The sequence below is a fragment of the Giraffa tippelskirchi genome, chromosome 7 (genome assembly GCF_054371585.1).
Source record: "Giraffa tippelskirchi isolate mGirTip1 chromosome 7, T2T-mGirTip1v1.2.pri, whole genome shotgun sequence".
Classification (NCBI taxonomy): domain Eukaryota; kingdom Metazoa; phylum Chordata; class Mammalia; order Artiodactyla; family Giraffidae; genus Giraffa; species Giraffa tippelskirchi.
In genome coordinates, this window is record NC_137281.1 from 145993689 (window position 1) to 146006083 (window position 12395).

General features: G+C 40.7%; 1 protein-coding gene across 4 annotated transcripts in view; it reads left to right on the top strand.

Annotated features, from left to right (window-relative positions):
• The window catches only part of YLPM1 (YLP motif containing 1), a 66526-nt gene that overhangs the window by 8227 nt on the left and 45904 nt on the right, over positions 1-12395 (top strand). For all 4 annotated transcript variants that reach the window (XR_014059276.1, XR_014059277.1, XR_014059275.1 and 1 more), the window contains exons 2-4: positions 3952-4188; positions 5161-5340; positions 6680-7674. Coding sequence is in view for 1 of the 4 variants with exons in the window: in XM_081509207.1 (XP_081365333.1) it covers positions 3952-4188; positions 5161-5340; positions 6680-7674 (1412 nt within the window). In the remaining 3 variants the exon portion in view is untranslated. The remainder of the gene's footprint in view (positions 1-3951; positions 4189-5160; positions 5341-6679; positions 7675-12395) is intronic.

Genomic DNA, 12395 nt, shown 5'->3' on the forward strand with positions numbered 1-12395 from the left:
TTTTTCAGTATTTTCATAGAATAATGGAAGAAAGTTGAAACTGTTTTAATACCACATTATTGTTGACTGTCATGGGCAGTGTGATTTTTTTTTTTTTTTTCATGTTGGATGGTAAAAGTAACTACATTCCAGGAGCTGATGATTATGTGTATGATAATCAAAAAGAGAAAAATCTAGTTGTGACCCAAACTTCAAGATGGAGTTAGTGAGATGGGATTTATTCTTCCTAATGGATTGCAGCAAGTTTCAGGTCACAGAAATTAGTAGCCTAGAAGAGAAGTCTTCAGCTGATCAGCAGTCACTTACTGACATTCTACTGTGTGCTCCAGCAGTGTGCTTAAGCACCAGGTAGGATATGAGAAAAGCATGAAACATCTCTCTCCCAAGAAAATTACATTCTGTGAATGAAAAAACAGATAACAAAACAGTATGTTTAGTGAGAAAAGAAAATAATGTATATTTGCATGTGGAAAATTGGAGAGGATATACAATAAAATAGTAACAATATAGGAAATTCTGGTTATCCAGAGATAATGAATCCCAGTGAATTCAAGTAAAATGAATCCGTTTAACGCAGAACCAAAAGTTTATTGTAAAAAGTGAAACAAAAACCCTTGATTTGGGACACAATCTTGAAAAATAAAGCTCAAAAATTGTAAAGAATAGCTGAATCTTAGAGTTTATAAAGAACGAAGTAGATCAGGTTTCTGTACTATAATTTTTGTGACAAAATTGTATGACAGCACTATACTGTCACCATTTATTTTGTTTTTGGCTATGTTGAAAAAACATTTTAGGGATTTATACATTTTTCAACCTTAGATAGTCATGTCATTCTCTTTTGCAGTTCCTATTACAAGAATTCTTTTTGGTTGTTAACTGGTAGTACTTCTGCTCCATCCTCCACTATCATTAATGAGTTCTGAAGTTCTCCAATATCACTTTCATAAAATCCTGCCTCTTTCTAATTGTAATAGAAATATATGCTGTTGTTAATTATAGAAGTATATAGGGCGGTTCATTAGTGAATATTTTAGTGTTATGGCAGCTTTTTTTCCCCCTTATACAACCTTGTAACCATGGGGAATTATATAACACTGGGAAAATGAAGATCCTGTAGTTATTTCTGAGTGCTGAGTTTTTTTTAAGTTGATTTTAATTATTGTTTGTTTACTTATTTGTAGTTGAGCCTCTTTATTTGAGGTATTTTATTAAGTTTTCAAGAACACTGAATTAGTGAAATCTGAACCATTGGTCCTAGTTGGGAAATACAGGGTTAGGTGTCTGTGGACCTTTGGTCACATTGGTTGATTTCATCAACGGATCAGTACATAACTTGGTTTCATATGTGTTTCTGTTTAGACACCTTGTTTAATGTATACTGTTGATTCATGAACATTGAACTCAACAGCCAGTAACACTATAACACATGCCTGAAGGAAGCTTATCCAATACAAATATATTTCCTCCATAAGGCACATCACAGTGTTCTTGCACTTAGGACACGAGACAACAGTTCAGCACTGTGCTTGGTGGGGGTGTGTATGTGTGTGTGTGTGCATTTTAAACAGAAAAATCCTCAACACAAAGTACAGAAATATAAAAAATGTGGCTTTAAAGAGACCTCGGAAAGAACACTCATTTACAGTACAAGAGCTAAACAAAAAGGCCATGCATGGCCATTTTCTGCCTCAGCTGAGAACATGCAGTTCAGGTAACTCAAATTTTTTGCCCATCTCTGAGTGTCCACAAGTGACTGTGAAAGTTCCTTGAGCGTTGATTTTGGAGTTAGAGATAAATTTTAGCAAATAGGCAAATTCACAAATACAGTATCTGTGAATAATGAGGATAGACTATCTTCTAATTTTTTTCCACATTAAATTTATTACTGTTGTAGTTTTTAGAAAGTGGAAGCACAAAAGAAGCATACAGAAAATCAAATTACAGTAATATTTGGAAGACAAAACTTTTAAAATATATAGAAAGCATTCTGAAACAGTGTATTTTCATTTATGCATTTATCCCTTGGTATGGCAAGATTAATGATACAGGGCTTCCCTGGTGGCTCAGTGGTAAAGAATCTGCCTGCCAGTGTAGGGGACACAACTTTAGTCCCTGGTCTAGGAAGACCCCATGTGTCATGGAACAGCAAAGCCTATGCACCACAGCTATTGAGACTGTGCTCTAGAGCCCGGGAGCCACAACTACTGAGCCCATGTGCTTCAACTACTAGAGCCTGTGCTCTACAACCAGAGAAGTCACCACAGTGAGAGGCCCACGCACTGCAGCTAGAGAAAAGCCTGCTTAACAACACAGACCCAGCACAGCCAAAAATAAATAAAATTAAAAGAAAAAGATTAATGATACAGCAGGGGTTTAAAAGAGGGAAGGACAATGCAAAAGAGAAGACCAAGAAAGGAGGTAGGACTATTTGGTTACATTCGTTAATCACGAGACTGCTATGGATATAACTGAACAAACTAAAAGGCAAGTTAAAAACAAGTAGCTGTGAATACTAGAAAGATTTACTCTGGTCATTTATGAGAAAGCCTGCTTTCACCTCCAAAAGCATTTTTTTTTGACAGTAGAGAAGTATATTGGATTAATATGTATGGTTTAACTTCAGTTCAGTTGCTCAGTCATGTCTGACTCTCTGCGACCCCATGAACCGCAGCACGCCAGGCCTCCCTGTCCATCACCAACTCCCGGAGTTTACCCAAACTCATCATGTCCATTGAGTCGGTGATGCCATCCAGCCATCTCATCCTCTGTCGTCCCCTTCTCCTGGTTTAACTTAATTATGATTCTTTTGAACTGGGGTGTTGGAGAAGACTCTGGAGAGTCCCTTGGACTGCAAGGAGATCCAACCAGTCCATCCTAAAGGAAATCAGTCCTGGGTGTTCATTGGAAGGACTGATGTTGAAGCTGAAACGCCAATATTTTGGCCACCTGACGCGAAGAACTGACTCATTTGAAAAAGACCCTGATGTTGGGAAAGATTGAAGGCAGGAGGAGAAAGGGACGACAGAGGATGAGATGGTTAGATGGCATCACCGACTCAATGGACATGCTGCTGCTGCTAAGTCGCTTCAGTCGTGTCCGACTCTGTGCGACCCCATAGACGGCAGCCCACCAGGCTCCGCCATCCCTGGGATTCCCCACGCAAGAACACTGGAGTGGGTTGCCATTTCCTTCTCCAGTGCATGAAAGTGAAAAGTGAAAGTGCAGTCGCTCAGTCGTGTCCGACTCTTTGCGACCCCATGGACTGCAGCCTACCAGGCTCCTCCATCTATGGGATTTTCCAGGCACCAGTACTGGAGTGGGGTGCCATTGCCTTCTCCGCAATGGACATGAGTTTGGGTAAACTTCGGGAGTTGGTGATGGACAGGGAGGCCTGGTGTGCTGCAGTTCATGGGGTCGCAAAGAGTCGGACATTACTGAGCAACTGAAGTGATGCTGATACTGATAGACATTTGGGGGGAAGAAATGGAAAGATCTTGTTTATTTGCCTTTTTCAGTTCAGCTTTGCCTTTTACTATGTATAAGTACGTGAACACAGACACAGATGTAGCTCTCTGTCAAAACCAAATTGGAGATATATAGGATTGTCAATTAAAATTCTTTTTTTTTTTTTTAATAAATTTATTTATTTTAGTTGGGGGCTAATTACTTTACAATATTGTAATAGTTTTTGCCATACATTGACATGAATCAGCCATGGGTTTACTTGTGTTCCCCTTCCTGGACCCCCCACCCACCTCCCTCCCCATCCCATCCCTCTGGGTCATCCCATTGCCCCGGCCCTGAGCCCTTGTCTCATGCATCGAACATGGAATGGTGTTCTGTTTCACATATGATAATATACATGTTTCAATGCTATTCTCCCAGAACGTCCCACCCTCACCTTCTCCCTCAGAGTCCATTCTTAAAAAAAAATGGTTTCTGTTGTAGGAACAGCAGCAGTATTGGTATCGACAGCACCTGCTTAGTTTGCAGCAGAGGACAAAAGTGCATTTGCCGGGACACAAAAAGGGTCCTGTTGTAGCAAAGGATGCAGCTGAGCCAGTGAAAGAAGAAGTTACTGTACCTGCCACCAGCCAAGTACCAGAACCCCCTGCATCTGAGGAGCCCCCGTTACCACCCACTAATGAAGATGTAGCACCTCCTCTCCCACCCGAGGAGCCCCAGGTAACCATGAAATTAATTATTTGGTATTTTTAAATTGTTCAGCTTTTTTCTGATTCATATATATATGTATGTATATATACCTTTGTTTTAAATGGATATATTTTTTTCAATTTTTTTTAAGTGCATGTAAAATTTCTTTTGTGGAATAATCGGATGTATGCCTCAAGGGATTTAGGAAAGAACATCTTTTTCATGGTTTAAGTGAAATTAAAGAATTAGACACTTCTGAATTGAGTATCTCCAAGCACTAAAGGGATGCCAGGGTAGATGTTTTCATGTTGACAGCACAGGGCAATAATTTAAGAGATACAGCTTTATTGTCAAACTGCCTGGGCTGTAGTCCAGGCACTGCTACTTACTGGTGGTGACTCTGAGCAAGTTAGTTCATCATTCTATGCTTCAGTATCCTCATCTACAAAATGGGCATATTTAAATTGTAACTTTCTTATAGAGCTGTTGAAGCATTAAATGTGATAATCCTTGAAGCTTAAGCTACTGACTGGCACATGGAAAGTCCTCACATTGGTCCAAAGGTCATTGTTCCCCAAGAGCCTTATGTGGAAACATTAATGAAACATAATGATTACAGCTGTAGTCAGCTGGTGAAAAGTGACTAATGGTGAAAAAGAAGTTTCTCATATAGTGGAAAGGACACTAACTGTGGATTACTTTGTGCTGGGGAAATGGTTATATTATTTAGGAACAGTGAGGTGATTATTCTAGCAAAGACTGTGGGATTTGTAAATTCCTTTGTGTTAGTATTCATGATCACAGGATAAGACACTAAGATTTTAACAGAACTAAGTATTTTATCTAAAGATAGAATAGCTTTTCTCAGCCAGAGTTGCAGGGATTCTGGACTTTATGATACCATACTATTATAGCATAATACTTGATTACATATTCAGGTTTCTTATAACTTGGTTGCTGTTTATGACTTAGAAAAAAGCATATCCCCTCTTTCACCTCCAGTCTGAGGACCCGGAAGAAGATGCCAGGTTAAAGCAGTTGCAGGCTGCAGCCGCACACTGGCAGCAGCACCAGCAACATCGAGTTGGCTTCCAGTACCAGGGAATAATGCAGAAGCACACTCAGCTCCAGCAGATCCTGCAGCAGTACCAGCAGGTTATACAGCATCCACCACACATCCAGGTGAGAGCTTCCCCCACGGACATGTGGGAAGTTGTCCCAGATGTTTAAGGGATTTGTTTCTCATGAAAGAGAGTTAAGTGTGATGAAGGAAAAGTATCAGATGTTCCCCCTAAAGTGCCCAAGTAGTTATTTGTCACATTTGTCACCTGTGGATTTTAACAGATAACAACACACTACTATCTGTAAAATAGGTAAACACTGAGGACTTAATGTAGAGCACAGGCAATTATATTCACTATCTTATAGTAACCTATAATGGAAAAGAATTTGAAAAAGAATGTGTGTGTGTGTATAGCTGTGCACTTGATACACAATATTGTCAATTAACTATACTTTAGTTTAAAGAAACACAGGGAATTCCCTGGCGGTCCAGTGGTTAGGACTCTGAGCTTTCACTGCTGAGAGTGTAGATTCAATTCCTGGTCAGGTAACTAAGGTCCTGTAAGCTGTGCAGACTGCCCCACCCCCCAAAAAAATTAAAGAGAAAAGAACCAGAACTTCCTATGTTGCTTCAAGTTAACCTGTGTTTTCCCTAAAAAATACGACAAGCAAAAATGTACCAACAAGATCAAAGCAACCACCCCAGAAAGCCTATACAAATACTCCACGAAAGTTCAAGTGACTTAGATCCTTGTATGTCTTGTATCTTTGAGGTACAAACTTATGTCCGTAACAGATCATTTTCAGTAATAATATTAAAATGATCCATAGTAATATTAAAAACTTGAAAAATACTGCTGAGATAGGTGTTTGCTTTAGTGATTAGTTGGTTTCTTTTTTTTTAAGCATATCCTTTTATTTTTTTAAAAATTTATTTATTTTTGGCTATGTTGGGTCTTTGTTGCTGCGTGGGCTTTCTCTAGTTGCAGAGGACGGAGGCTACTCTAGCTGCGATGCATGGGCTTCTCATTGCGGTGGCTTCTCTTGTTGCAGAGCACAGGCTCTAGGCGCATGGGTTTCAGTAGTTGTGGCTCGTGGGATCTGGAGCACGGGCTCAGTAGTTGTGGCACGTGGGCTTTGTTGTGGGCAAGTGGGATCTTCCCCAGGGATCAAGCCCAGGTGCCCTGCATTGGCAGGCAGATTTCTTACCCACTGCGCCACCAGGGAAGTCCAGTTGATTTTTTTTTCTTCAACTCTGTGATAACTTACATAATTAAGTTGAAAGGAGAAAGGCGAATGGTCATTATTGAAGAGATTTAACAAGCTTATCCTTAGCCTTCCTTAGTCTTGTGCTCCGAGTTCCTAAGGCTTCAAACGCCCTTGACTCCTTGATATTTCAGCTGAAATTACTTCTCTCCCGTGAATGTCTTGACAGTGGCTTGCCTCTCTCTGTTTGTAGACCATGTCCGTGGACATGCAGACGCGGCACTTCGAGATGCAGCAGCAGCAGTTCCAGCGCCTCTACCAAGAGTGGGAGCGGGAGTTTCAGCTGTGGGAGGAGCAGCTCCACTCCTACCCTCATAAAGATCAGCTCCAGGAGTATGAGAAGCAGTGGAAAACGTGGCAGGGACACATGAAAGCCACCCAGACCTATCTCCAGGACAAAGTCAGCGCACTTCAGAGCGTGAAGAGCCAGTACCTGGGGAGCATGTCCATGCCGCCCCCGTTTGTCCCGTACTCTCAGATGCCTCCGCCCCCGCCAACGATGCCCCCGCCGGTACTGCCGCCGTCGCTGCCGCCGCCCGTGATGCCCCCGGCCCTGCCCACGTCGGTCCCACCACCTGGCATGCCTCCACCCGTGATGCCACCATCTCTACCGAGCTCTGTGCCCCCACCCGTGATGCCTCCGTCTCTTTCTTCCGCGGGGCCGCCGCCCGTCCTCCCCCCGCCTTCCCTGTCCTCCGCGGGGCCACCACCGGTCCTTCCACCGCCTTCTCTGTCTTCGACCGCACCTCCCCCTGTCATGCCCCTCGCCCCGCTCTCTTCGGCCACACCTCCTCCAGGAATCCCTCCCCCCGGAGTTCCCCAAGGGATGCCTCCTCCCTTGACAGCAGCCCCAGTTCCACCAGCCTCCAGCTCTCAGAACTCACAAGTTCCTGAGAAACCTCGACCAGCGCTGCTGCCTACCCCTGTGTCTTTTGGTTCAGCCCCGTCCTCAGTTTACCATCCTCCACTGCAGTCAGCCCTTGGCCCATCAGACCAAGTGAATTCCAAAGCTCCTCTGAGCAAGTCTTCTCTGCCATACAGTTCGTTCTCATCCGAGCAAGGACTTGGAGAGTCTTCAGCTGCTCCATCTCAGCCACTCACTGCAGTTAAGGATATGCCAGGGAGGTCTGGTGGACTGCTTCCAGATCCTCCTAGAAGCAGTTACTTGGAAGGTCCAAGAGGCCCAAGGTAGGTCTGCCTTTTTATTTGGGGAGGGGGTGGGAAGTGATGGGGGGTGGATGGTGGCTGTTTTGCTGGTGTAGGTTGAGTAGGCTTTTACATTGTCTTTGTACTTTTATATACATTTCCTGGTTTACAATGAATAATGTTAGTATTGTTCACTCTTTAGACATGGCATAACAAAATCTAGAAATGGCAATGTACCCCCTTTCCTTGATGTCGCTGCTTTTATCATATGTGTAGAGATTTTATTCCAGGATGAATGTGGTGGTTTTAAAGTAATGCTTACCCATTTCTTAGTGACTTTGACTTTCAGCTTCAAAATCATTATTTATTGATCTTTTTTACTTTTTGTTGATTTGACAAATAAGTGGATTGGTAACTTCTTTTTGTGAGATGATATGCTAGCTGGAGATAAAAATGAATAAGCATCTAGTGAAATATGCAGTGAAATTTAATGTAATGGCAAACAGGACTTTTTTCCATTTGTTCAGCAAATATTTATTAAGTTTCTGCTCTGTGCTTCCAGCAGTGAATATAACATAACAGATAAAATCCCTGCCCCCATGGAACTTTTATTCTTTATATTTTCCTCTATTTAGGAGATATTTTTCTCTTGTCTGAACCACATTTTTATTTAGAAAAGCACAAAAAATATTTACCAGTAGTTTCTAAATTTTTTCTTTTACCTTTTAAAAGGGGTTATTTATTTTTCCAAATTTGTAAAAATATTTTTCCCCAAAGTTGGCCTAAATGATAATTTTCTTATAGAAAAACATTTTCAATCAGAATTTTTTCCAGTTGGAAATTGTACTGGAAATATATACTCCTTATAACAAAATTTAGACAGAATAGGAAAGTATTTTATTTTTTGGTTATACATTTTTTAATAACAACAAGCAAATGGAAAAATTATACAACTCAAACAGAAGAATCATAATATACTTTCATATTGCAATCCATCTTGCCCAAGATATTATTTAAATCTATTAAATCTTTGTTGTTGTTTAGTTGCTAGTGGTATCTAACTCTTTTGTGACCCAATGGACTGTAGCCTGCCAGGCTTCTCTGTCCATGAGATTTCCCAGGCAAGAATGCTGGAGTGGGTTGCCATATAGGAAAGTATTGAAAAAAGTAAATGTCACCTAATTCTACCATCTGGAGATAATTTTTAAAACATATGTCATAAAAAATTGAATCATACTAAGGAATATTATTTTGTAACTTGATTTTTCACTTATCAGTATTGGTTAGTTTTCCATCTCAGTGTTGATGGATCTACATTACCTAAATTCAATATTTGAAAACAAAATATGTCTCTTATTTATTCCCCAAGTTTACATTCAGAAAATAAAATTCCATCCAAAAATGAAAGCTAATTAGAGGCATTTGACATGAATTCTTCTGACTACCAGAAGCCTTGTTAGAGGCGTTACATATATTATCCCATGGAATCTTCTTGATAGCCTTTGAACTTGACAGGTTTATCCCTACATTTACCCTTTACAAACTAGGGCTGGAGAGGATTGGGTATCTTGTTCAGGATCATGAAGTGGGGGGGTGAACCTGCATCCAACAGTGGGGGCTGAGTTCAGAGAGTCCCAAGAGCAAGAGCGCTAGTTAAGCACTGTGTTTCATGCTGTGATTCAATGATGTTCATCCTGTCAGTGATTAGAAGTGCATTTGTAGTCTTGGTTTATTTGGCATGTGTTTCATCTTGATTTGAATTCCTACTTAACTCCTGGATTGCGAGCATTACCTTTCAGACCTGTTAACTGACTTCTGTATGACATTCTTGTAACCTATGTTGTTTCAGGTTTCCTACTCCCTTTCTTTCTAGCATAGTAATGTTTTCTCTCTTCTGCCTACCAAAATCTTGATTTTGTAAATTTAGGACCTATTTTAAGTTTTTTCTTGCCTTAAGGTACAGTTAATAATTTTAGTGCTAGGAAGATCTTAGCAATTATCTAGTACAATTTTCCCTCTATAGCAACTCATCTTGGTGTTGCATTTTAGTTTGTCATCCTGGGTCTTGCACATGTTACCTTACTTGTTCTTCTCCGTCATCTTATGAAGTAAATGGGTAAAGGGAGCTGAGATTTGGAGAGGTTAAAAATAAATTGCCCTGGATGTCATAGCAAATAAATGGTTGAGATGGGGTTAGACTCCAAGGCTTTCTGATCCACTCTTAAGCCTGTTGCTCTTCCTGTGGCAAACAGTTGATGGACTCTGCTTCAGTGTTGCCACTGCAATAAGCAGCACTGCCCTGTATGGTGTTGACAGTTTTCTAGAAATTTTATTTCTTACATTGAGCATAAATATGTTACCTTGACTTCTACATGTGGATTCTAGATCTGCCTGTGTGGTGCAGTACATAATGAATTATCCTGTTCTTCTTCAGTGTGTACCTACCATTGTTTAAAGACCATCCTCTTGTCTCCGTCCACCGGCCTTACCCATTCTGCTCTACCATCACATAAGCTGAAGTTCTGTTCTTTTCACACTAACATTGGTGCTAGCCTTCTCCTGCTATAATGTTCACGGTCCCTAGCTTTCTCCTGCTTTATTGTTTATGGTCCTTTGAAGAGCTTTTGGTTTGTCAGTCTGCTTCAGAATGAACACTTACTTCAGATGGAGCAGACCATAGGCCTGTTACTAACTTTGATATAAAGAATGTACTTATATAGCTGAACATACTGCTTTTTCCAGGGTGGAGGGGCTTCGGTACTCTCATGGTGTTGACTCATGTTGAGCATAACATCAATTTGGCCTCCTAGGTCTTTTTCATCTTATGATTATTAAACCAGCTCTCTCGCACCCTAAACTTGTACAGTTTTTTTGTCTTTTCTAATTTTTTCTTTTCTTTTTCTAAGACTTTACATTTTATCTAGTTAGGTTTGGGCCTGCATTCCAGTCTGCTGAAATCTTGGTGAATGGAGGTTACATTGCTTTTAGGTATGAGATACCCTTTCCCAGCTGTTTACCACCTGCAGCTTTGATAAGGATGGCATTTTTTGTCCCTGAATTAGATCCCGCTCACATTTTTTACCTTAATCCTGCTCACAGTTTTCTGAAAAATCTGGATTTAGACTGCTTTCTAAAAACTGAAGGTTGTTACAAGAAGTCAGGTAACATAACTGCATTATATGTAAATGGCATACCACATTGTCGAGCATCTGAGGCAGCATTTTGAAACTGTATATGTGTATGTATCATTGAATTCACCAAGTCTTAGAGAAGACTACCCCTGCTCCAGTAAACTGTCATGTTAGTGGATGTTGGTTTCCAAGAGTCTTTTAGTTTCAATAATAAAACTTTTTTATTGAAGAGTAACATATAGAGATGTACACAATCAAAAGTGTATACCTTAGTAAATTTTCACAAATAGTTGGGCCCATGTTATCACTCCTCAAATCAAGAAATAGAAATTAATAGTGTCTGATGCAGTCTCAAAAACGACAGAATGATCTCTGTTCGTTTCCAAGGCAAATCATTCAATATCACGGTAATCCAAGTCTGTGCCCTGGCCAGTAATGCTGAAGAAGTTGAAGTTGAACAGTTCTATGAAGACCTACAAGACCTTCTAGAACTAACACCCCCAAAAGATGTCCTTTTCATTATAGGGGACTGGAATGCCAAAGTAGGAAGTCAAGAAACACCTGGACTAACAGGCAAATTTGGCCTTGGAGTACAGAATGAAGCAGGGCAAAGGCTAATAGAGTTTTGCCAAGAAAAGGCACTGGTCATAGCAAACACTTCTTCCAGCCACACAAGAGAAGACTCGACACAGGGACATCACCAGGTGGTCAATACCGAAATCAGATTGATTGTATTGTTTGCAGCCAAAGGTGGAGAAGCTCTATGCAGTTAGCAAAAACAAGACTGGGAGCTGATTGTGACTCTGATCATAAACTCCTTATTGCCAAATTCAGATGTAAATTAAAGAAAGTAGGGAAAACCACTAGACCATTCAGGTATGACCTAAATCAAATCCCTTACGATTATACGGTGGAAGTGAGAAATAGATTCAAGGGATTAGACCTGATCGAGTCCCTGAAGAACTATGGATGGAGGTCTGTGACATTGTACAGGAGACAGGGATCAAGACCATCCCCAAGAAAAAGAAAGGCAAAAAGGCAAAATGGCTGTCTGAGGAGGCCTTACAAATAGCTGTGAAAAGAAGAGAAGCAAAAAGCAAAGGAGAAAAGGAAAGCTATACCCATTTGAATGCAAGTTCCAAAGAATAGCAAGGAGAGATAAGAAAGCCTTCCTCAGTGATCAATGCAAAGAAATAGAGGAAAACAATAGAATGGGAAAGACTAGAGATCTCTTCAAGAAAATTAGAGATACCAAGGGAACATTTCATGCAAAGATGGGCTCAATAAAGGACAGAAAGGGTATGGACCTAACAGAAGCAGAAGATATTAAGAAGAGGTGGCAAGAATACACAGAAGAACTGTACAAAAAAGATCGTCATGACCCAGATAATCACAATGGTTTGATCACTCACCTAGAGCCAGGCATCCTGGAATGCGAAGTCAAGTGGGCCTTAGGAAGCATCACTGTGAACAAAGCTAGTAGAGGTGATGGAATTCCAGTTGAGCTATTTCAAATCCTGAAAGATGATGCTGTGAAAGTGTTGTACTCAATATGCCAGCAAATTTGGAAAACTCAGCAGTGGCCACAGGACTGGAAAAGGTCAGTTTTTATTCCAATCCCAAAGAAAGGCA